At 36.6% G+C, this 25,018-nt stretch overlaps 1 protein-coding gene across 2 annotated transcripts in view; it reads right to left on the bottom strand.

The window, feature by feature from the left end:
* Positions 1-996: 996 nt before the first annotated feature.
* Positions 997-25,018, bottom strand: part of LOC149845315 (glycine-rich protein) — a 72,318-nt gene continuing 48,296 nt past the window's right edge. Inside the window, exons 5-13 of one of the 2 annotated variants that reach the window (XM_089997565.1) lie at positions 15,903-15,982; positions 15,650-15,673; positions 15,366-15,490; positions 2,771-2,987; positions 2,567-2,620; positions 2,184-2,230; positions 1,939-2,023; positions 1,648-1,711; positions 997-1,559 (exon numbers count right to left, since the gene is read on the bottom strand). In XM_089997565.1, coding sequence (XP_089853691.1) covers positions 1,456-1,559; positions 1,648-1,711; positions 1,939-2,023; positions 2,184-2,230; positions 2,567-2,620; positions 2,771-2,987; positions 15,366-15,490; positions 15,650-15,673; positions 15,903-15,982 — 800 coding nt within the window. In that variant the 3' untranslated portion in view covers positions 997-1,455. Of the gene's footprint in view, positions 1,560-1,647; positions 1,712-1,921; positions 2,024-2,183; positions 2,231-2,566; positions 2,621-2,770; positions 2,988-15,365; positions 15,491-15,649; positions 15,674-15,902; positions 15,983-25,018 lie in introns of both variants that reach the window. The other variant, XM_089997566.1, reaches the window with a different exon arrangement.

Here is a 25,018-nt window from a genome sequence, read left to right as displayed (position 1 = left end):
CTGAAGATATACACCCAGAACCAGTAAATAACGGTATTCGAATTAGTAGAACACATTCAACATGAGCACAGCTGATGCATACAGGTTTCCAGAACTATCACCAGCCTCTGAATCGGAAAGACTATAACAAGAACTTATTTCCAGAATTTTGATACTTGTTCGCTTTTCATAACTCGGTTCTTTGTTGATGACAGCTAGCATGAAACAGAAGCTGACGCTGAGGTTGCTGGACACATATGGGAGCACATACAACAAGACATCAAGAAATGTGAGAAAGTTGCTGGAATCATAAGCTTGATTGAGGAAATGAGCAGACAACTCTCTGCTACTGATCACAAATCTGATGCTAGCCATCTAGAGATGAAAATGGGAAAGAAATGTTATGGCCCCATAAACAAGTTAGGAAGGAATTCAAATCCTCAGGAGCTTCAGGAGGAAGATACTAAGATGGACAGATCTAATGCAAAACAAGTCATACAACCTTGATGAACTGGAGGAAGAATGCACAGTGTCTGTCTTAACACAAGTCGACTACTTAACAGCATATGAAGATAACCAGAGGCTCAGGAAAGAGCTTGCAGCAAGCATCACCTCACGAAAGAACATGGAGATGATGCTTATGAGCCTTGGAAAAGAGAAAGAGATAATTGCTGCAGAGCTTGCAAGAAAAGTTAACGAGCTAGGTGGAATGGAAACACACCTGAATGACTTAAAGGCACAGAACAACACGCTGCTTGATAAGGTCCAGGCATGCATCAGCAAGCACAAGGAGACGAGCCACGAAACATTCAGAATGGCTGCCCTTCAAGAACGCAACAGACATCTCTCAGCACAATTGCTCATGTCTCTAGAAGGATATCGTCTCCTAAAACACAAACTGAAGAAAGCTCAAGAAGAAAATGCTAAACTTCAGGTGAAAGTTGCAAAGATCAACCCATTATTGGAGCTGATAAATGAACTAAAAGGTAAAATAAAAGCTACCACTGATCTTCTTATGGTTCAAAAGCGGATCACAAATGTATATGGGTATCAGAGTATTGGAGAAGAAATAAATAAAGAGCTTGCACCTGCTTTACATATCTTGGAGCATTTACACTTTATGGCTGCAGAACAGCCCCAAGAAAGAGATGTCCATGAGGAGTCCAACATAACGAGCCCTGATGCTTGAAAAGAAAGTCTGGTATTCTTGCATAAATAGGGAAACTGCAGACACTGTTTCCCAGGAATGAGGATAATTATTCTACAATATAAACCTTGTATTTCTTCATCATACAACAGCACATGAAAGTGCTCTGCGCATATCGTTGTATTCAATTCACATTCTCAGAAGGTAATGACACTTTCCTGTAATAGCAAAATGTGGATGAATTTCCCAGAAAACTCTCTTAATCCCTCCACCTTTTGTATATTGTCAGCATCAGACATCCATAAAAAAACTTGGCTTCATAGACACGCTTAAAGTTGATTGACGTGATTAGTGATCACAGGTGAGCATGAATGAGCTCGCAGAAGCTCTAACCGAGTAAAAGGTGGGGAAAACTGAAGGATATAATCTTCATCTGAAACAAATGAAAACGAGTATCATGTATTTGACTGAATCCAAAAATAGCTAAGGATAGAAAGGAGAGTGGAAAAACGATACTCAACTCTCTTTGACTGTTCCGTATATCCAGCACAGTACCTCATCTGCAAAGGCCAAGCAGACACCTCCCTGCCATGTCCATCAAACAGTTGTTTAGTAGTAAGCATACTAAACATGGAATACATATATGGCAACTTAGTCATGGGGGCTAAGATTTTAGTCCATGGTTGACAGCTATATCAATGAGCAAGCTTGCCTTAAGAAAATAGAATTAAAAGAGAAAAAATAATATGATCTGCAAAAAATAGTACAGACTACCATTTTCAAGTCGAACATTACCGGCATCTGAGCTTTACCTGCCAATAGTTTTTCATCTTTACCCTTTGGGTGATATCCTTGGTACTAAGCCTTTCAACTCGGAGAAGAGTACCTGCATCATCCCTGCAAAAGACCCAAAGCATATGTGCCCAGAACCCAAAATTGGCTTCCTATTGATTTAAGAAAAAAAGGGTAACTATGCAGAATCCAACAGACCCAAAAAAATGCCAACAGTTTGCATTTCCAAACTTATGGCTCATCATATGCCAGGAACTAAATATACCTGAAGCCAATAACAATGTAAGGCACACCAGCTAGGAATGATTGTATCTGTGAAAGATGAAGCCATGAAACTGTTGTCAGACAAAATATGGTTTATAACAGTAAAGCATCATGACATCATCTTTGAAAATCACAGATCACAGGAATATTTCTCTTAAGGAATTTAAGCATCATATAAATATCACATGCATAGAAAACCTTTTAGCACAAAAGGAGATTTTTACACTAATAATTTTGTAAATCAATAATTTGAGGCTAGTGGCATGCATTGCAAGTCCCATTACTCGGGGTTGCACATGAAAAATGGTTGCAAGCATCACTCACTTAGGTATATAAACATAACAATTGAACATTTTCAAGCATATGTCTTCAAGAGTCAAGTACCCAGAATTTCAATAATTTCTGCCTCTCAAACCTCTCCTCAGTATGGAAGTCCAACTGCAATTGCATAAAACCATATTAGTTGAGGCATAACATCAACATCAAGAGAATACTAGCTTCATCAAACATGCCTTCATTGAAACTTGAAAGAACCAATGAGAGATAAAATTGGGTTGGGGGACAGAGGAAAGGGGAGAAAAAGCCAACCTCCCGACTGGTCTTCAACTCCACATAGTACTTCTTGCCACTTTCAGACATATCATAGCAGTCCATCTCAGCACCCATAATAATACGATGGGCACCTAGCTTGGTTTTAATCACAGAACAAAATTCTACATTTGCATCAACTGGCTGAAGCTCATCCACATCGCCTCTTCTAGTGTCCTCTGTAGCGAAATTCTCAAAGGAATATCCGCAATAGGATCTACAGGAAAGAAAGATCATTAAATTAATTGTACAAGTTCAGCATAATCACTTAAAGAAAAATGAGAATGACAAACCAAATGCATCCCCATCATGCCTGAACTGAGAGTGTGGAATCAAACATGGAACAAATTGAAAATAAGAAACAAATAGCACTAAGTCACCATTTCAGTGGTAAAAGAGGTCACTCAGACATGCATTAAGAAAGATGCATTGTGCAATATGTATAGTGGTACCCATCAACAGGAAAGTTAGCAAATTTTAGATATCAATGTAATGGCACACTCCAATTGAAGTTTGAGGCACAGAAAACAAGAGCTCATGTATTAGATGAATCCTAACCATAATCCTAATCATGGAACACCAATTCAACTAAGATACTTCCAACCGCATGGTTCTGAAGGTCTGATTGAATAAGATTTCTTTTCTTTGGTTTCACTGTGCACTTGTATATCTTCTTACACAAATTTGTATTCTAGGAGACTCCACGTTTCCTTTTCTTAAACTAATTTAATTACATCCTTTAACCTTTAAAAATAAAATGATGCATAAGCAGGCATTGGTACTTGCTTCATAAAGCCTTCATTCTCCCTAGATACACCAAATGGCAAGAAGCCACCATTACCACAAGTCGCTCTGAGGAAACTTCAGGAACACACCTGAAATACCTTCATAGATTCCATGTGTTAAATGGATGAACCAAATGAAAATATGTCATACTGAGCAAACTTCTAAATCCTACGGAAGAAAACAAAAGTTGATAGTTGAAAAGATATTCCATGCAACAACCATTGATCAGCAAAAGAAACACCTGTTTAATGATCATCATAAGCTAATGATGTACAAACAACCAACTCTGCAAACGCCTAGGAATGAAAAAGCCAGGATGAGGAGCGATCTTGGTTGTCCAAGGAAAAGCCTAGGCGACCTAGGTGCAGCCCCACCACCCCTCTTTTACCGCCTAGGCTGGGACCGCCTAGGCTGCAAAGCCTTTTTTGACTTTTTTTTAACTTGGTTGACCACTTGGTCAGCCTTTTTCCAAAAGGGAGTATAAAAAAGGGTGCTCTCTCTCTCTCTCTCTCTCTCTCTCTCTCTCTCTCTCTCTCTCTCTCTCTCTGGTTCCATCTTTTTCCTGTTTTTTTTTTCTTTTCTTTTTTCTTCTTCTCTTTTCTTTTTTCCCTTTTTTCTTCTTCCTGTTTTTCCTTCTTTTTTTCTTTTTTTCTTCTTTCCTTTTTTGTTCTTCGTGTTTTTCTTTTTTCTTTTTTTTTCTTCTTTCTGTTTTTCCTTCATTTTTCTTTTTTTCTTCTTCCTGTATTTCCTTTTTCTATAGGTTATGTTTTCAGTTATATATATATATACATATATATATATAGCTGATAATCTTGTGTTTCAGTTATATTATATATTTTGTGTGTGTATAATTCATATATAATCTGTTTGACTGTTTCTGAGTTATATTTCTGGATGACTGTTTCTGAGTTATATTTCTAGTTGACTGTTTTTGAGTTATAATTTGTTTTCTTATCTTTTTCACAGTTCACAATTCACATGCACACACAGGCACACACACTTGTGCTTATTTTATGTCTATTGTTGTTAAAGTTTTTGTATACATGATTTTATTTTTTTTTATTGTTTATTAACATTGTTAGTTGTATGGTTTGTTTAATCAATTGTTCATTCTTAATTTTTTTGAGCAGGTTATTTAATATAATTGTTTTACAGTGTTCGATGACATGTGTTTTGTTTGTTGATTGATTTTATTTTTATACATGTTTGTTATTAATTTTAGCAGTTTGTTTACACATTTTCTGTATTTTTTCAATTTTTTAATTGAGGTACCAACTAGTCTGCCTAGCCCCCTGCCTAGTCTTTTTAGGGGCTCTCCGCCTACCGCCTTTGACAAGTAACGGAGCAATATAATGCCTTGGACAATAAGTGATTTTACAAAATAACAACCCCAAACAGAAAGACAAATAGATCTATCATGTCTTAATATGATTTTGGCACGTGAATGGCTTTTTACTTATAAATAAAATGATATTTCAGCTAAATCTAATCTAAGATGCAAGGAATAGATAAAAAAACAAAATCAAGACTTGGGTGCAATCATCAGATAAATTAGGGCTCCTATTAGATGAAGGCATAATCTAGCAAATTCATACAAATAACCATAACACAGATTCCTCCTAGCAAGCTTCCAGTCCTTATGAAGATTTTTGGGAGTAAACAGAAATATGCCCGTGGAGATAATATAGTGTAGCAACAAAAGAAACTAAAAAATTGTAGTATGTTAATCATTCTCAGTCAGATAGTCGGTTACTAAAAATATTATCTAGGCAGGTGCATCCTGAGGTTGTATAAAAAAATGTCAGCCAAGTCAGTGGCAGCCTTTGACATATGATGATGCAGATACCATGCCAGTGTGTAGGGATGCAATGCTTAATGGTATGATATTCATGCCAATGAAATTCTCCATATGTACAAATCAAGGTATTAGGAATTACATATTCATACTCTAGTTGGGCCAATAATGATTGGCTGAATCCTCTCAATTTTCAGCCACAGTTTGTAGAATATCAAAGGAACATTGTTTTGTGTGATGGGCTAGGTTTTCATTAGTTCAAAGCTAAGTTTAATTGGAAATGTTGATTAGAAGCAACAATATTCTTTTATTCTTTTCTTAAAGTGATTTACCACTATATGTTGTAGCAGGCATTGCCCTATCTGACGCCAATAAGGACAAGCTTTTGGAACAACCAAATCTGACATGACCAAACCCAGCAAACTCTCAGGTTAGCATACAGCCCAATTCTTATCAGATTCAAAGACATTAGGCCCTACCTGTGAGGTGACCTGCTATTCCTGTCTAGAAACCTCTCTTGAGAGAAAATGAAAAGCAATGTGTGTGTGTGTGTGTGTGTGTGTGTGTGTGTGTGTGTGTGAGAGAGAGAGAGAGAGAGAGAGAGATTTCATCTACCTAGACATAAGAAGACATGATTCGGCCAAAATTTTGAGCTGAAGTTCAAGTCCAACTTAGATTGGTTAATCCAATCAATTCATCAATGGCCATCAAGTATGATGGTTCTAACGATAATCCTACATGCATTTGCCATTTATCTCACAGTTGGCTTTAAGAAACCACACAAATTGACTTGGATTGTGGGTGTAGTTCGGGCCATATTGCCTGCATCCTCTGGTGTAACTGGTTATTTCTTACCTTGGGATCAAATTGGTTATTGAGCAGTCAAAATTGTAATTGACATAACCAAGGCTATCCCTATGGTGGGATCACCTTTGGAAGAGTTATTATGCAAAAGATGATGGATCAATCCATTTTGACCCAATTTAGCTTGTCCAAGCCCAAAGCTAACAATACTTGAGTCAGTCCTAATGTATCAAAACCACCAAAACCCAGACCAGCCCAAGTCAATTAACACAACTGTATTCCTAATAGTATTAGATTGATTTTGTACCTAGGATGATAAACTGGTAGTGGCCAGGGCTGGTAAACAAGCCAAACAAACTAAACAGTGGGTGTTCACTCGTCTTGCCTTGAGCTGAACCAATCTCGTGCAAGCCCAAGCCAGAAGACTCAAGCTCGAGCTGGCTTGTTAAAATAAAAGAATAATTTTTTAAATATGTTCCATAGTGAGAATGGAGCATTGTCCAACCAGCTGACATACCATGCTATTTTTCATATAAATGCTATGTAAATAATATATACACCATCTAGATGAGCCTTTCATGCTCGGCTCGCTGAGCTCACCTGACAAGCATGAACGAAGTTCATGTGAGCTGAACAAAGCCAAGCCAGGTTCATTTACCAGCTCTAGTAGTGGCATTTTTTTTTACTAAATTCAATCTAGGCCAGACCAAACTATATCTAGAGAGAGCATAATTCTCGTCTAAATTAACATAACACACCAACTTAAAGAAGAATAAGATAGAGTAGCAAATAGACCATGAAATCAATAGTATGTCTAGACACACAATGGTGTGCAGGCCCTCCCAAGAGAATCCTCTATTTTGGCTTTGCAACACACTCTTGCTTCCTTTTATACTATAATCTAACACCTATTAAAACTGGTGTAGTGGTAGTCTGGTGCAAAAGTTCTTGCTCCATAAGAATTTCTAAAATCACACAAATACAGTTTTGGCCATGATGTTTAAGTTTTTGTTTAAAAAACAGGTATTAGTATGCATTTGGCAATGTAATTAAAAGAGAGGTTTGTCCTAATTTATGGCAGAAAATTTAAGAATGCAATGCATGCATAGAGAGAGAGAGAGAGAGAGAGAGAGATAACCCATCTATTACTCATCATAACCTTTAAGGGGAGAAAAAGAAAGAGTTGCTTCCAAATTTTTATTTTGTGTTATACCTTTTTATTGTAAAATACTAGTCAGCTTACTCGGACTTACGCCCGGGTAAGCTAGACGGCAGTATAACAAATATCGACAGAATTTTTAAAATAAAAAAAAAGTGTGAAATTGCCAAAACATTTTAAACAGGAAATCTCTAGTAATACTTTCAAAATGTGTTTTTATTTTTTAGCACGATATTTACAGATCATGAACAAACCTGTGCTTTTATTTTTTTTAATAAAATTTTTTTATTTCTTCGTAAAATTATTTTTAGAAAATTGTAATTTATTTATTATTGCAAATTGCAGAAAAAATACATTTCCAAAAACATTTTTTTTCTCAAGAGATTTTGGCTGCGGTTATTTGGACGCTTTAAAGTCTCACTATGCTAGAGAGAAGTCAATAATGAAATACTTCTAAAAAAATGGAAAATTTCATTTAGACCCAACCTAAATGGAATTTTCTCTTAAATTCTTTTTATATTTCATACCCTTTTATTATTCGCTTTATATTTTTTAATATAAATGCACTAATCTTTTCCAATGCTTTCCCTAGAAAATCTGATTTTATTATGAGAAAGATTTTCCCTTCATAAGAAATGTTGAGAGCTATTATCGTGAGGGCTTTATTGGGAATCAGAAAAGTTATCAGGTGGTCTTGTTTATTTTTTAACTTTTAATGGTCTCTTTGTGTAAATTTCTTTATTGACCCTAATCACTACTTAAGGGTGATTAGGGCTAATCGTGAATACACTTTTCCATCTTTTCTCAAACCAAGTTGTAACATGGTATCAAAGCCTCTCGTTCCTGGGAGAATCTGACGCCTAGGCTGAATTTTTTCTTCCCTCTTAATCATAGTTTCTTTCTTCTTCTCTCCTTCTAGCCTATACCTAGTTTGTTCGATCTTTCTTCTGATCAAACCCTAGGTTCTTTCCTGTCCCACTACCAGGGATCTGACTAGGTCTGCACAATATGTAGATCGAGACACCCTAGATCATGTGTTCCTCTTTTGTTCCTTGTTGATGACGCCTCAATGATATTGATGGATCGTGGTGCATCAGATCTACCATTATGTGGTGATTGCGTGGAGCAAATCTGACATCATGATCGTGTTGCATCAGATCAACAATCATTCTGTGATTGGGTGGAGCAGATCTGAGATCGTGCAGTAACTGGATATGTCGTGTAGCATGGACAGTTGATGTTGGATCAGATCTGAATGGTGTGGTTGACTGACTGTTGCTCATATCAGAGTCGTGTTGATGTGGTAGGCATTATATTTGCAAGGCTTGCTATCGTAGGAATCAAATTTGCTCGTATCAGAGTCGTGTTGATGTGGTAGGCGTCAAACCTGCAGTGCTCGCTGTCGTTGAAATCAGATTTGATCAGATCCGATTAATTTTTGTTGCAGTTCAGATCTAAAATCAATTTCTATCATCTGAAATTAATTTTTATAGTGGTGATCAGATTTATTATCTTGCTGGTGGCGTCTGTGATATATATATATATATTGCAAGACGGATTTTATTTCAGCTGGAATCTATTTCTTTATCATCAGATTGCTTGTATTTACTTTCTGGTTATCATTATTATTATCTTGCTCATTGGCTAGCTACTGTCAACAGTGAATACCATGGCTGGAATAAAGTCTAGTGATGGTGAACAAAGGTATAAAGTGTTTGCAGAGTACAAAGCTTTTGCTAACCCCCTCTCTTATGGGTCGTCCGTAAAGCTGGACGACAATAATTATGAAAGGTGGTCGAGGACTTTTATGATGTTTGTGCCAGGACATCGTCGAAAACATATTCTGTTAGAGAAGGAACCAACAGAGAAAATTGGGAAATATGCCACATAGCAGGAAGATAATGACATTGTTATGTCTTGAATTATGAACAATGTTCAGCCACATATTGCAGATGGCTTAATTTACTATTCTACTGCAAAAGAGATGTGGGATTCATTACGTGACATGTACTCTAAAGACAAAAATGTCAATAGAATTTTGCAAGTTGAGCAAGAGATATTTCAGCTGTAGCAGGGTTATCAGAATCTTTCCCAATATTATGCACCTATGAAAGGCTCTACTCTGTTCGTCCTCCCTGCTGCACTAATCATAAAACCCATCAGGAGCAGACTATGGTGGCTCGTTTTCTATCAGGATTATCTCCTTATTACTCAGTAGCCATGGTGCAAATGCTTACTGGCTCTGAGATCCCTACTCTAGCTGATGCCCACAACCGGTTAAGCCGTCTTGTTGTTACCCTTCCTCCGCCTCATGGAGACTCTCAGACTTCAGCTCTTGTTGTCACTGGTAGACGAGGGCATGGTTTACCTAGTTCTTCCAGAGGCAGAGGACGTGGAAGAGGCAGTGGAGGTCGTAGCAGGCTTCAGTGTACATATTGTGGCAAGCAAGGACACCTTGAAGATCGTTGTTGGGATAAAAGAACCCTAGAAGTCGCCCTCAGAGTTCATTATCGTTCCCCAAAGCAACAACTCAGGTTGTCTCTTCCATCACTGAACCTGTGCCTACTTTTTCAACCAATACGATTACTCTCAGTCGTGCAGAATATGATCAGCTTCTTTCTCAGAGTTTTGCATCTGTCTCTGCCTCTACTGTAGTGACTGATGTGGCATGCTCTGCGAGTACTTAGGTGGATGATGGGGGTAAGATATGGATTATTGATTTTGGTGCCTCTCGACACTTTTGTGGAGATTCACATAGTTTCTCTACACTGGTACATACATCTTTCCCTCGTCATGTTAAATTGGCAGATGGTAGATTATCCCCAATGGTGGGGCAAGGAGATGTGCATCTTGCCCCTACATTAGGGATTCAACATGTTCTCCATGCTCCACAGTTTCCTAAGAATTTATTATCCGTAAGCCAGCTTACAAAAGAACTAAATTGTAGAGTTATATTTGACTAGGGTTCTTGTGCATTTCAGGATTTGCTGTCTGGGAAGAAGATTGGTGGAGGCCATGAGGAGGGAGGTGTTTACTATCTTACACAACCAGTTGGAGTAGCAACTTCGTGTGTGGAATCGAGTTCTAATTCCTACCAATGGCATCTCAGATTGGGTTATCCTTCTCTTTCCAAGCTTCGAAGAGTCATTACATGGGCCTCTCTTACAACGTCCTTTCAGTGTGAAGCATGTCAGTTGGGCAAGCATCATCGTAGTTCCTTTTCTTTAAGTCAGAGTTGTTCTAGTCGAAGTCCTTTTGATCTAATTCATGTTGATGTTTGGGGGCCTAGTCGGGTTCCTAATAAGTTTCAGTCCCAGTATTACCTTGTCATTGTCGACGACTACTCTAGAGAGTCTTGGGTCCTTTTAATCAAGGAGAGATCTCAGGTCCTGTGTATTCTCCGATCTTTTATTCTTGAAATAAATACTCAATTTGGTTCCATTGTCAAAATTGTTCGCATTGATAATGCTCTTGAATTCAAATCTAGCAAACTATTACAATTTTATCGGGATAATGGGATTTTCCCTCAATTTTCATGTGCCCATACGTTCCAGTAAAATGGGGTAGCTGAAAGAAAACACCAACACCTTTTGGAAGTAACTCGAACCCTTATGATTCAAACAAACATGCCAGCTTCTTTTGGGGGAGATGCCCTTCTTACTGCCTGTTACCTTATTAACAGAATGCCTTCTACTATACTTAATGACCAAATTCCGATCAGACAACTTTATCCTGATTGTTCTTTGTTCAAAGTTGCTCATAAGGTATTTGGTTGTGTTTGTTTTGTACACAAACTTGGACCTACTAGGAACAAACTAGTTGCAAAGGCAACTAAGTGTGTCTTCCTTAGGTATCCAAAAAACCAAAAAGGGTACAAATGTCTTGACCCCATTGCTCGTAAAGACTATATCAATGCGGATGTCACATTCTTTGAGAGCATTCCTTACTTCTCGCCATGCACGTCTCGTGTGAATCCTGATATGTCCAAATCTTTTACCTTACCCATTCCTTTGGAGTCAGTTCTTGTGTTGCCTTCATTATGTTTTGATCCTTCTCCAACTCGATTCCATGATCCTCCATTGGTGTATACTCGCCGTCAAGCCTCCTCTTGTGGCCCTTCATCGTCTTCTTCTCCTACAATCAGTGATCCTGATCATGTTGATGATTCCAGTGCTTATCCTGATGATCGTAGAGCAGATCATGAGATTGAAAATGATTTGCCCATAGCCCTGAGGAAAGGAACACGTCAGTGTACTCTGCACCCAATTTCAAAGTTTGTGTCCACATACAGGATTGGAAAGAGCATGCAAAACTTTTTATATGCTTTATCTGCCCTCTTCAGTCCTATCAATCATCAACAGGCTTTATTAGATCCTCAATGAAAACAAGCAATACAAGAAGAAATGGACGCCTTGATTTCTCAAGGGACTTGGGAGCTTATAGATCCTCCTTCTGATGCAGACATTGTTGGTTGTAAGTGGGTGTACACTATTAAATATCATTTTTATGGCACTCTGGAGAGACACAAAGCTCGTCTAGTTGCCAAAGGCTACACCCAAACATATGGGGTAGACTTCTTTGAGACTTTCTCTCCTGTAGCCAGAATGGGCACTATACGCTTAGTTATGTCTGTGATTGTTCATCATGGGTGGAGTATGACTCAGCTTGACATGAAGAATGCTTTTTTGTATAGGGATCTATCTGAGACGGTCTACATGCAACAATCGCTTGGCTTCGAACGACAGGGAGAGTGTGGAAAAGTGTGCAAACTAAAAAAGGCAATATATGGCCTAAAGCAAAGCCCGTGTGCATGGTTTCACAAATTGTTTGAGGTGATGTCTAAATTTGGTTTCCAGAGGTCACCATCAGACCATTCTTTGTTCATAAAGAATAGAGCTAAAGGTTTTGTGATTATGGTTGTTTATGTTGATGATATAATTTTAACTGAAGATAATGAGCAGGAAATTTCAAGCACCAAGGCATATCTGCAGAAATACTTTATTACAAAGGATTTGGGTCCTCTCAGGTACTTCTTGGGAATCGAAGTAGCAAGAAATAGAGAAGGTATGGTTCTTTGTCAAAGAAAATATGTGCTTGATCTTTTACAGGAGACAGGAATGCTTGGTGCAAAACCAGACGCTATTCCCATGAATCCTAAACTACTCTTGTATGACGAGCAATCTGAGGCAGTTGATAGTAAGTCCTATAGGACTCTCATTGGTAAACTTCTCTATGTTACTGTAACTAGGCCTGACATATCATTTGTTGTTGGCAAGTTGAGTCAATTCATGGATAAACCAAGAAAAGTTCATTGGGAGGCAGCTATGATGGTTCTTAAATACCTGAAGCCAGGAAAACGTCTATTAAAGGGGAAAATCTTGATGTAGTTGCGTATACTGATGCTGATTATGCAGGGTTTGTTGATGATAGGAAGTCTAGTACAGGGTTCTGTGTTTTTGTTGGTGGCAACTTAGTTTCATGGAGAAGCAAGAAACAAGTTGTAGTAGCAAGATCCAGTGATGAGTCAAAATATAGGGCCATGCCACAAACTGCTGCTGAAATGATTTGGATAAAATCTATGCTTACAGGATTGGGCATAAAGGTTTCTCTGCCTATGAAGATGATATGTGATAACAAGGCAGCCACATATATTGCTAATAATCTTGTATTTCATAAGAGGACTAAGCATATTGAGATAGATTTCCATTATATTCGAGATATGGTTCAAGTGGGAAATATATCAGTTGTTTATGTTCCTTCAGAAGATCAAGTAGATGTTTTTACCAAACCCCTTTCTATAGCAGAATTCTCAAAGTGTTGTAACAAGGCGAGCATGATTGACATCTATGTTCCAACTTGAGGGGGAGTGTTGAGAGCTATTATCGTGAGGGGTTTATTGGGAATCAAAAAAGTTATCAGGTGGTCTTGTTTATTTTTTAACTTTTAATGGTCTTTTTGTGTAATTTTCTTTATTGACCCTAATCACTACTTAAGGGTGATTAGGGCTAATCGTGAATACACTTTTCCATCTTTTCTCAAACCAAGTTGTAACAAGAAAAATCCAAGGAAAAATATTTTTGTGTTCTCTACCAGTCGGATCATGTGGCACTTGGGTCCATATATGAATTGGGTCAACCGTTTCGGTTTGAGTCGGACCAGACCCAGTAACCCAAGTTTTAACAAAATGGGAAGCAAACACAAGCTGCTTTTGACCAACTGATACCAGGTCCAAGTCTGCATCTTTGACCAGATCCTGTATTCAACTAATCCTAAACCGGTCTAAGACACTGAACTTACAAATGAAGGTCACAACTTGGTTGAATTGGTTTAAGTGTCTAGCTCATCTTTCTACATACTATTTATGATCTTTAGACTAAACCTGACCCCTCGTATGTGGTTAAAAAAAAACCATGCTGGACTTGAATATATTTGGACCTTCACCAACTCCACAAAAGACACAAGGTCGAGAGAGCCACATCAAATCAGACCCAACCCATGCCCTACAACTTTACAATTTTTCAACCTCCCCACCCCATCAACAAGATCTAGATCAGCAACCCCACATCCTATTCGGGCTTGGGTCAGTTGGAGTATATGACATAGTTACTTGTATTTATGTATATAACAACATAGTTATATACTGATTTTAGTTTTAAATTAACATAGAACCAACCCAAATTTAAATCAGGCCTATATTTCAGATCCTGCTTGACCCAAAATGGCTTTGAGTGCAATATGGACTTAGGTCAATATTGATCCAACCCATTCTTACGCCCTACAGAGTGTGTGTGTGTATATATATATAAAGAGAGAGAGAGAGAAGAGTGTATCATCAAACACTCAAAAAGTCCGATGAAAATTGGATGCTTTTCTACTGCTGATCGTGCAAGATCAGCAGCGGAAACGTTGTTTATTTGAAAAAATAACCTTTAGCGGCGTTTCTTGACCGCCACTAAAGGTGGTTTTTCTGCCCAATGCTTTAGTGGCGGTCAAGACCGCCGCTAAAGGTCAAAAACAGCGGAAAAACAAAAAACAAATGAACTAGCTGGGTGTGTCTGATGTTACCTCTCTCTCTCTCTCTCTCTCTCTCTCTCTCTCTCTCTCTCTCTCTCTCTCTCTCTATATATATATATATATATATATAGCATGGAAAAAAAATTGTAATGATGTGTAAACGTAGGAATACAAACATGTTATTATCTCTTTGGTTATGGTAACAATTAAAACGCTGAAAATTTTTCCGTTAACATGGGAAAACATATGAGTTACCTATTTATTTATTATTATGTTTGCTGTATGGGAGGAGAATGCAGATTGAAACAAAACAGGAAAATGATACAATTTTAGTATATATATAGAAAAAGCCTTTCTCAAGGAAATGAAAAGAATTGCATCAAGTTTAACTTGCATGTATACAAGTGTTTTAGATAAGATAAAATTGTGTATGTGTGTGTATACAAATTTTAAGAACAGCTTCCTACTTTATTTCAACCCTTAACATACCAAGTCAATACTGCTGACAAACTATAATTATTTTTGTGAAATCGACTGCATAATGTACCAAAGTCTTGGACCTTTTATGTACTAATGCAACAATGAAGCAATATTGGTGGATTATTGTGCCTTCCAGACCAAATAAATGGACCTATAGTGGACCACATATTGCTGCAGCACTTATGGTGTAGGAACTCCTATTATATGATTCCAATATATGTAATGATCTTCTAAGTTGTTTCCCAGTGATCACTTCTGGCTGATTTTTTCCTTTGTGCTTCACCCACCTTTTTTCGGAAGAGAAAATTTTCCTTTTGCTCAGTGTAAAAAAGGAGATAAGTCACCCAACCATAAAATTAAGCATAGCATGAAGAGATCCAATTCTAGAAAGGACAGTCCATGCTTCCCCATCTTTTTAATTAAAGATCTTCATTAGTTTAGCAATTTTGACTTTGAAAATTAAAAAGGGGAAATTACTACACATTACTCAAGACTCTGGGGATCCAATTTACATACGCATGAATTAGAATGAACAGAAAGGTGAAACTCATCAGTACCTTCGACGATCCAACTCGCTCTGTGGTCTTTCAGGAAGTTTATGAACATCAAGGTATACTACTCCTTTTCTCTTATGCACGCCCATTTCCCATGGCTCATATCTGTTGTAAATGGTTCCCAATATCTAAAGTTCACAAAAGAATAGAACATAAAAGGCTAACATCAAAATGGTGACCAATTAAGAAGAGATACACTTAGAACATATACTACAGAATAATTATGGAAAGAAAATCAATCTTAATGACAAAGCTTGAGAAAGAGCATCAATTAACTCAAGACTAACCTTGTTAAGGTTGTTTCTGAAAGTCTGGAGCAAAAAAAAAAGATAACATTAAAGAACAGCCTTGAATAAATAAAAAAATGTAACTTGTCATGCCTACAGTATTGACATCCCAAGGCCAAAATAAATATAACTTATGAAAAGCATCATATGGCATCTATAGTTCCACAAGAAAAACAAAAGCTAAGAACATAGATTAGAGCTCTGAACTGCTCCAATCCCTTTGTTAAGAACATGATAAAGGAGACCAACTTACAACAAAATGAATATTCTGAAGCAGAATTCCCTTGTCTCTTATACAAGCAAGGAGATCACCAAATCCTTGAGATTCTCTGTCTGATTTAAAGAATACACAGAGTTCCTGCAGGAATCAGTTCTCATGCAAGTAGCCCAGGAATACAAATATAAACGAAAAATAGAGGGAAAAAGGCAAAAACATGAGATTAATCAGTTAAGAAAGACTATAAACAAATGAGAGCAAACCCCTAATTTCATTTACTATTCAAGAAAAAAAAAGAGACATGCAAAAGCATATCTCAGTAGCGTAACGGTCTTCATCATGCATTACAGATCTTATTATAGCAAAGGGGATGAAAAAAGAGATTCAAAATCCAAGAAGCATTTGAATTAGAAGTTCATTGTCATCTTGGAGCTCTCAAGTATCGTCTAGGAATTAAAGTGGCACTGTCAATGAATGGGATATCAATATCACAAAGGAAGTATGTCCTAATTCTTCTTGAAAAATAAAGAAAGCACGATTGAAGAATGGCCCTAACAAAACAAAGTCATCCACTAAAGGAATAAAACAGGTCTAGGATGTTGGACCATTCCCAAGACCTGTAGAAGAACTCATTCCAACTGCTTATGCAGGGTATCTCCTATGAGGTTAGCCCAATTAACCCTTTTCTTTTTTCTTTTTTTGAAGAATAAGATAAAAAAGAAAGAACCAATAAATTAATAAAGAATAACAATAGATCAATTAAACAAGATGGCAAGGTGTCACCTTGAAAGAACAAAACACAGCCTCAGTTTATAGTGATCACCATTCCAACTCAAGCAACTAGCTGGTGCTTCCACAGATAATAAAAGCAAACTCTGGATCTATGTCACATAGGTGCAGATGCAGATGCAGATGCAGTCATGTGGCACTTTAAAAAAACTTGAGTGCGGGGGTATGGGGTATATATATAGGGTGCTCCCGGAGTACCTACTCCCACTTAATTGAAGATTTAGATTTTCAAATTTCTTAAACATTTTTTTGTTTATCAGACCCTATAGATATGATCTATAAGCATTATTTAGTAGAAAACAAGTTTAAGATCATGTGATTATAGCATACATGTATGTTTTTTATGCTCAAAAAACATGATCCAATGCATGATTCCTATCAAATAAACTATGTTGAGTACATCCATAAGGTTTGATTGAGAAATACAACCTGCAATCATGATTTCTAGTATGTGGGAGTAGGTACTCCCGGAGCACCATAGCAGTGTTGTAATTATCATACCGTATCGTTACTTTTGGGTTTTGCAATATGATACACACTCGTATCGCGATCCGAGTGTTTATCATACGCGTATTGGATGTATCCTACGATAAATCCTTGTATCGTGTCATATTGTATGATACACCTGCGACACACTTTAAAAAGGTCAAAAGTTACTTTTTTCTTTTTGGGTTTTAAATACCTTTTAAAGGCCGATTTCTCCATTTGTCTGAAAGCCAATAAAAGTGCATTTTCACTATTTTTTTTCACCCAAAAAAGTGAGTTAAGGTAAAAAAATGCATTTTCACTATTTTCCACTCAAGAAAATGGGTCAAGGTAAAAAAAAATTTATGAGTAAAATTACAAAGCTACTCTCTAAAAAGATTTTGCTTTTGGTGGGCGCTCCCCCTCCTATTGTTAAGATTGTATACACACACACACACACACATATATATATATAGGGGTGGCAATCGGGTCAGGTTGGCGGGTCGACCCTGCGGGTCAGCATACCTCAACCCGAACCCGAACCGTTTAATAAACAGGTCGGCTGTGGCAAACACGAACCTGACCCGTTTATTAAACGGGTAACCCGACACGACCCACCAACCCGTTTAATAAACGGGTTGGCGGGTCGGGTAAACGGGTTGACCCGCCCGCCTAACCTGTTTATTAAACGGGTCAGCCGGGTTGGCATACCCCTAACACGAACCCGACCCGTTTAATAAATGGGTTAGGCGGGTCGACCTGTTTATTAAACGGGTTAGTTTAAGCCAAACCCGAACCCGCCTAAGAGGCGAGTTGGCGGGTCGTGTCAGGTTTTGCCGCCCCTATATATATGTTTATTTCCAGTTTTATAGGCATATGCCCTACAAGGGTATTTTTGTTATTTCACTCATGTAATAAACCGTTTTATTAAAACATTTATTTTTTTATTTATTTTTTCTTTTTCTTATTTTTGTAATATTGAAGGACCCCTAGGGGCACTATGGTCAAAATGACCATAGAGTCGTTGGGAGCTCCCAAGGGTCCCCTCTTTACCCCCTTTTGTGTATAAATATGAGGATTATTCTCCTTTGTATTGCATGCTTGTAAGAAGCACTTTATCAATAAGATCTATATTTTTTACTTCTTGTGTATCTTTGTATTATCCCATAGAGGACTTGCATGTGCACCAGTATGTTTGTAATCTTGTAAAGCCTTCAAGTGGCTAGTATTTTCGTGCTTCCGCATATTTCCTTACATGGTATCAAAGCCATAGTGTTTTTGGACAAGAAAGGTTGTCGACAAGAGGTTGGGCTTGTGACAACACCCTTTTTCACTTCTTTCACCTCTTGATTCACGTGATGAAAACAAAGATTAATCTCTCCAAGTTCAATGGTAAAAATTACATAATGTAAGCATCCACAATGAAAAACAATCTTAAAGGGAAAAAACTTTGGGGTTATCTGATGGGTACTATTCCCGAACCCCAACTCAAGCTCATAAAGATAGAAGGAGGTCAAGAGAAAGCCCTAGAGGGAGATGCTCGCACCAAGGCTATCGAAGATCATCATAAACAAGTAGAAGATTGGGAGTCACCATGCAAAAATTCTTGCATGTATCATGAAGAAGAACGTGGAACTCAAGGTATGTGCTAACATTGCAAAATTTCGCAAAGGCAATGAGGCTTAGTTTTTATAAAGGGTATGTATACCCAAAAAGATCTTGCAAGAGCATATTTCTTGCAAGAAAATGTGAGAACCACCAAACAAGGTGAAATGAGTATTCAAGATTATTATAGTGCTTTAAATCCCTTATGGGATGAATTAACACTCATAAAGCCTAAATGGGTTGTCATTAAAGACATAGAACTTAGGCAAAAACAAATGAAACAAGAAAGATTTTTTTCAATTTTTATTTGGGCTTCATCCCAAATTTGAGCAAGTTAGGTCTTCTCTTCTACATAGATCTACTCACCTTTCTTTGAAGATGCTATTGCCAAAATTATTCAAGAAGAAACTCGTCTTGGTATGAGTAACGGTTTTGATGAAATCTTGGCCGTATCTAAACCCGACAACTATGTCAAAACATATAAGTCTCCACACTTTGGGAGGCAAATAACTATAGTAATAATAATAATTATAGTGGAGGAAGGAAAATAATTATTTGTCATAATTGTAATGAATCGGGTCACATTAAATCCGCTCGCCCAAAGTTAAATGAAACTTCAAGTATAAGGTTGCTTTCGTTGAAGAATCAATTCCCAAGAAGGAAGAAGGCAAAAGTGGAGATCTTAAAGACACACTTGAATAAATTTTCATAACACTCCAACAAATTCTCAAAGCAACTTCTTCTACATCGGGTACTGTCATTGCCTCTGCATCCTCACCCAATATGTATTCTTGTATTCTAGATTCAGGAGCATCTTTCCATATGACTCCCTATGAAAAAACCTTAACTGATATATGCACGAATTCAAATGTAGCTTGTGTTTATACGGCTGATAGAACTTTTTTTAAATTAAGAGTATAAGAACATTAGATTCTAAAAATTCTAAAAAAAAAATTGTTCCAAAAGTTGGAGTCGTTCACAAACTAAATTTAAACATTTTTTACGTTTCTCAAATTACCGACCATAGATGTGAAATATCTTTCTCATCTAGTGGTTGCTTTGTACAGGATCTTTGGTCCGGAAAGTGGATTAGGTAATGACATAGGAAGGGGGATCTTCACTTTATGGATTATTTGTCTCTTCCTTTAAACTTTTTTTGTACTTATGTCCAAGATAAAGGTATTAAAACTTGATATAAAAGACTTGGACGTCCAAGCTACTTCAAAATGTATCTTTTTCCTTTTGAGAACAAATTTTGTAATGAAAAAGATATTACTTGGAAAAGATTATATTCTTGAGAAAATGAAATCTATTTCATTTTCAAATAGAACATTTGTCTCAACAATACCTTTTGAATTGGTGCACTCGGATGTATGGGGTTCATCTCCAACTATGTCTAAGGGTGGTTACTCATATTATGTGGCTTATTGATGATTTTACTAGGTATGTATGGGTCTACTTTTTTAATCTTAAGTCGAAAGTTTTCTCTTTCTTTAAAGAATTTTACATGAAAGTTAAGAATCAATTTCAAAGCAATATATTTATTCTTAGATCGGATTCAGGTAGAAAATAACTATCTAATGATTTTCAGAATTATCTAAAGCTAAATGAAATTTGTCATCAAAGATCTTACCCTAAGACACCACAAGAAAATGGGCTAGCAGAAAGAAAACATAGGCATATAGTACAAACCACTAGAACATTACTTATTTCTAAAAATATTCCCAAAATTTTTTTGGCCGAAGCCGTTTTAACCTCTACTTATTTAATAAATCGAATGCCATCATCTACTTTGAAAAATATCTCTCCTTATGAAAAACTTCTCAAAATAACACCCGACTTCAATCGCTTGCAAATTTTTTTTTTGTAAATGCTTTGTGCTTTTACACAAAAGAGATAAGTTATCTCCAAAATCAATTGAATGTGTTTTTGTTGGATATGGTGAAAATAAAAAATGATATAGAGGATTTGATTTTGAAAATAACAAACTTTATGTTTCCAAAGATGTGACATTCTTAGAAGATGAAAATGGTTTTGAAGAATATGATGAGGAAATTGACTATATGTTTTATATGATCTCTCCGTAAGGAAAGATATACATTTTAATGACTCCTTGAATCATTATGAAGTTATAGATATAAATCATGAATATTTTAATATTAGAACATCACCAAGTAGTGATGGCATCATTGATAATTCTTCTAAAAATATTCAAGTTTACAACCGGCATGAGCAAAATAATCCTATTAGTGCCTTAGAAAAATTTTCTCAATACAATGAATCTATTGAAAAAACTCCTCTTAGAAGAACTAGTAGAGAATCTATTCCACCAAATAGGTTTGTGTCTATCTCCTAATTATAGGACTTGCTTAATGACTTTACATTCACACCATGAGCCTTCACACTATAATGAAGTTAAAAATGTTCCTCATTGGATTGAAGTCATGAATATAGAACTAATGCTCTTAAGAAAGCAAAAACTTGGGAAATAGTTAAGCTACCTCTCAACAAGAAACCTATTGGATGCCGATGGGTTTTTAAAGTTAAAACAAAGAGTGATGGAACTTTAGAAAGATATAAAGCGAATTTAGTAGCTAAAAGATATTCATAAGAATATGGAATTGACTTTGAGGAGACCTTTGCACCCGTAGCTAGAATGACTAGTGTTAGGATCCTAATAATTGTTGTGTCAACTAAAAAATGGCCTATATATCAATTAGATGCTAAAAATATTTTTCATAATAAAAGACTAAATGAAGAAGTCTATATGGACCTTCCGTCGGGATTTGACATTGAAAAAGGAAATACTCTTAAACTTTTAAAATCCTTGTATGGTCTTAAGGAGGCTCCCAAGGCCTGGTATGATAGGTTCAGTAATGTCACGACTAATTTGGGTTTTCATTCATGCTATACTTCTACTTTACTTAGATGATATGATTATAACAGGGAATGATAAAAATGAAGTTAGTAATGTTAAAAATGTGTTAAAAGATAATTTTGATATGTCTGACTTAGGATTCTTAAGATATTTTTTAAGAATTGAAGTTGCATACTCTCCCAGGGGGTACATACTTTCTCAAATGAAACTTGTTGCAGATATATGTAGTAAATCTGGCATTTCAAATTATAAGAAGTTAGAAACTCCCGAAGTCGTGAATGATAAATTAAGACTTGAAGATGGGACTCTTTCGAAGACTCCACACCTTTCAGACAGGTAATAGGGTCTCTCACTGATATGTCAATCACTAGACCAGATATCACTCATATTGTTCACTCTGCTAGTCACTTTCAACATGCTCCCACAACTGTAGACATGAGTGTTGTATTAAGAATCGTCAGATATATCAAGAATACCATAACTGAAGGGATCTTTTTATCCTTATCCTCATCCTCATCTTTAAATTTACTTGTTTATACTGATGTTGATTGGGGAGAAAATCCCAATGATAGAATCTCAACTGTAGACTTAGGTCTCGTTTGTTAAAAATAAAATTGTATGCAAATACCCGATAAGGGTATTTTTGTCTTTTATCATATAGTACAGTCCACTAGGGACTGAAATGTAATTTAGCATTGTTTTAAATAAACTGCCCAACAGTCATATTTATGATTGTTAGGCACAACAGTCATATCATATTTATGATTGTTGGGCACAACAGTCAAAATATGACTGTTGGAAGGCAGTCCAAAGAGCTGGACTACCTCCCATGTGCTGGAGTGAGGCACTATAAATAGAGCCTCACTCTCTTGTTATTCCTCAATGCTTTTAGAAGCATTTGAGGGTTTTCTCTAGAGTTTTTTCCATCTTATAGGCTTGTATGCCTCTTGTGCTGTTTAGTATTTTTATCTCTTTTGAGATTGTATTTGGTCCATTAGTGGTCAACCTTAAGTGAGTTTATTAAAGCCCTTTGTTGGCATTGTGTTTGTTTCACTATTATTTCATTGTACCTTGTTTCATTACATGGTATCAGAGCTAGGCTCTTAAAAGAAGGAGAATCTCGTGAAGGAAGTGTTCTTCGATCATTGATCATCCTCTATCTCCTCCATTCTAAACTCAGGTATTCATTATGAGAGAAAGAGAGTGTCACCGTCATCACCTACAAACTCAATGAAAACAACTACTTGATGTGGGCGACGGCTATGGAGAATCATATCAAAGGAAAAAAATTGTGGGGTTTTGTTAGTGGTTCTACTAGTGAACCACAACTCAAATTGATTAGAAGAGAAGGAGATCAAGTCAAAGCCTTGTCCGAAGAAGAAAAAGAAAAATCCTTGGAAGAATACCAAAATAAATTGAAAGATTGGGAGGCAAGCAATGCACAAATACTCTCATGGCTTATGAATACCATGGAGTTCAAGATTGCCACCAATATCATCAAATTCAAGAAAGCATGTGACGCATGGAGCTTTCTAAGAAGTACCTTTATCCAAAATGATATGGCTAGACTTTATTATCTCCAAGACAAGGTACGTAATTCAAAACAAGGAGATAAAAATGTAAGAGATTTTTACGGTATTTTATCTCCTATTTGGGATGAATTAGCCATGTTGGAACCAAAATGGGAAGGTTTGGCTATTGATATGAGAATGACCCAAATCGAAAGAGAAAATCTTTTCTCCTTTCTTTATGGCCTTCGACCGGAATTTGAGCAAGTAAGATTTTCCTTACTTCATAGGACCACTTCTCCTTCTATAAGTGAGGCCCTTGCTCAAATTTGTCAAGAAGAGACAAGACTTGGAATGCACAAGTCTAATGATGAGGTCCTTGCCATGGCAAGACCCGGCAATTTTGTGAAAACATATAAACCACCTCAATTTAAGAAGAAATTCAATGGGGAAAGACACAATGGAGGAGGATACAAAGGAAAAATTATTTGTCATCATTGTAAGGAACCCGGACATATAAGACCAGAATGTCCCAAATTTAAAAAGGTGACCGTCTTAAGTGAAGAACCTCAAGAATCAAGAAAAGGGGGCAGCTTCAATGAATTAAATCTTGCTCAAATAACAGAAGCCGTCTCACAACTTCTTAAGGCTACACCTTCTACATCCGGAGTTGCCATCTCTTCATCGTCTCCTTCAGATAAGACCTCTTGGATTCTAGACTCAGGTGCTTCTTTCCACATGACTCATAATGAGTCTCTATTATCCGATTGCACTAAATCATATTTCTCATGTGTGTCAACTACCAATGGTACCTCTTTAAAAGTCAAAAGCTTAGGAAACCTTGATGATATTTCAAAAAAAATCTTTGTTCCAAAAGTGAGAGTCATTCCTAAACTGGATTTAAATCTTTTTTCGGTCTCTCAAATTACTAACTATGGTTGTAAAGTATTCTTCTCATCTAAGGCGTGTTGGGCGCAGGATCTCCAGTCAGGGAAGCTGATTGGGCAAGGCCATAGACGAAGAGACCTTTGCTACATGGATTTCTTGTGTTTACCAAAATACTCGTTTTGTAATCATGTCAAAGACATTAATATAGATCTTTGGCATAAAAGATTAGGACATCCAAGTATATCCAAATTATCTCTTTTTTCATTTTTGGAAAAATTTTGTAAAGATAAAAAATTTGTATGTGAAGATTGTATACTTGGAAAAATGCAAATGATACCTTTTGGGTCTAGAACCTCTGTGACATAAATTTTTTGAATTAGTACATTCGGATGTGTGTGGGGTCTCGCTCCTGTTATGTCAAAAGGTGGTTATTCGTACTATGTTACATTTATAGATGATTTTAGTAGACATACTTGGATTTACTTTCTAAAACTCAAATCCAAAGTTTTTCATGTTTTAAAAACTTTCATAATCTAGTTAAAAATCAATTTAAAACAAGAATTAAAGTCTTCTGCTCCGACTCTGGGGGAGAGTTTCTTTCAAATGAATTTCAATTATATCTAAAAAGTCATGGAATTGTGCATCAAAAATCATGCCCTAGGATACCTCAACAAAATGGGATTTCTAAAAGAAAGCATCATCATATCATTGAAACTACTAGAACTCTACTTATTTCAAAAGAAGTTCTAAAGCAATTTTGGGTTGAAGTTGCCCTAACCGCAGTCTATCTAATAAATAGAATGCCTTCTCAAACTTTGGAAAACAAGTCTCCTATTGAAAAACTCTTTAAAATTTCTCCTGATTTAAAAAGGCTAAGGGTATTTGGTTGTAAATGCTTCGTGCTTCTTGAAAAATGTAGCAAACTCTCTCCTAAAGCCATAAAATGTGTCTTTCTTGGTTATGCTGATAATAAAAAAGGATATCGATGTTATGATAAAACAAATGATAAACTCTATGTT

This window comes from Nuphar pumila, chromosome 2 (genome assembly GCF_984573655.1).
Source record: "Nuphar pumila chromosome 2, dmNupPumi1.hap1.1, whole genome shotgun sequence".
NCBI lineage: Eukaryota > Viridiplantae > Streptophyta > Magnoliopsida > Nymphaeales > Nymphaeaceae > Nuphar > Nuphar pumila.
Note: the sequence above shows the minus strand (reverse complement) of the source record. Positions and strands in the feature narration are given on the sequence as shown.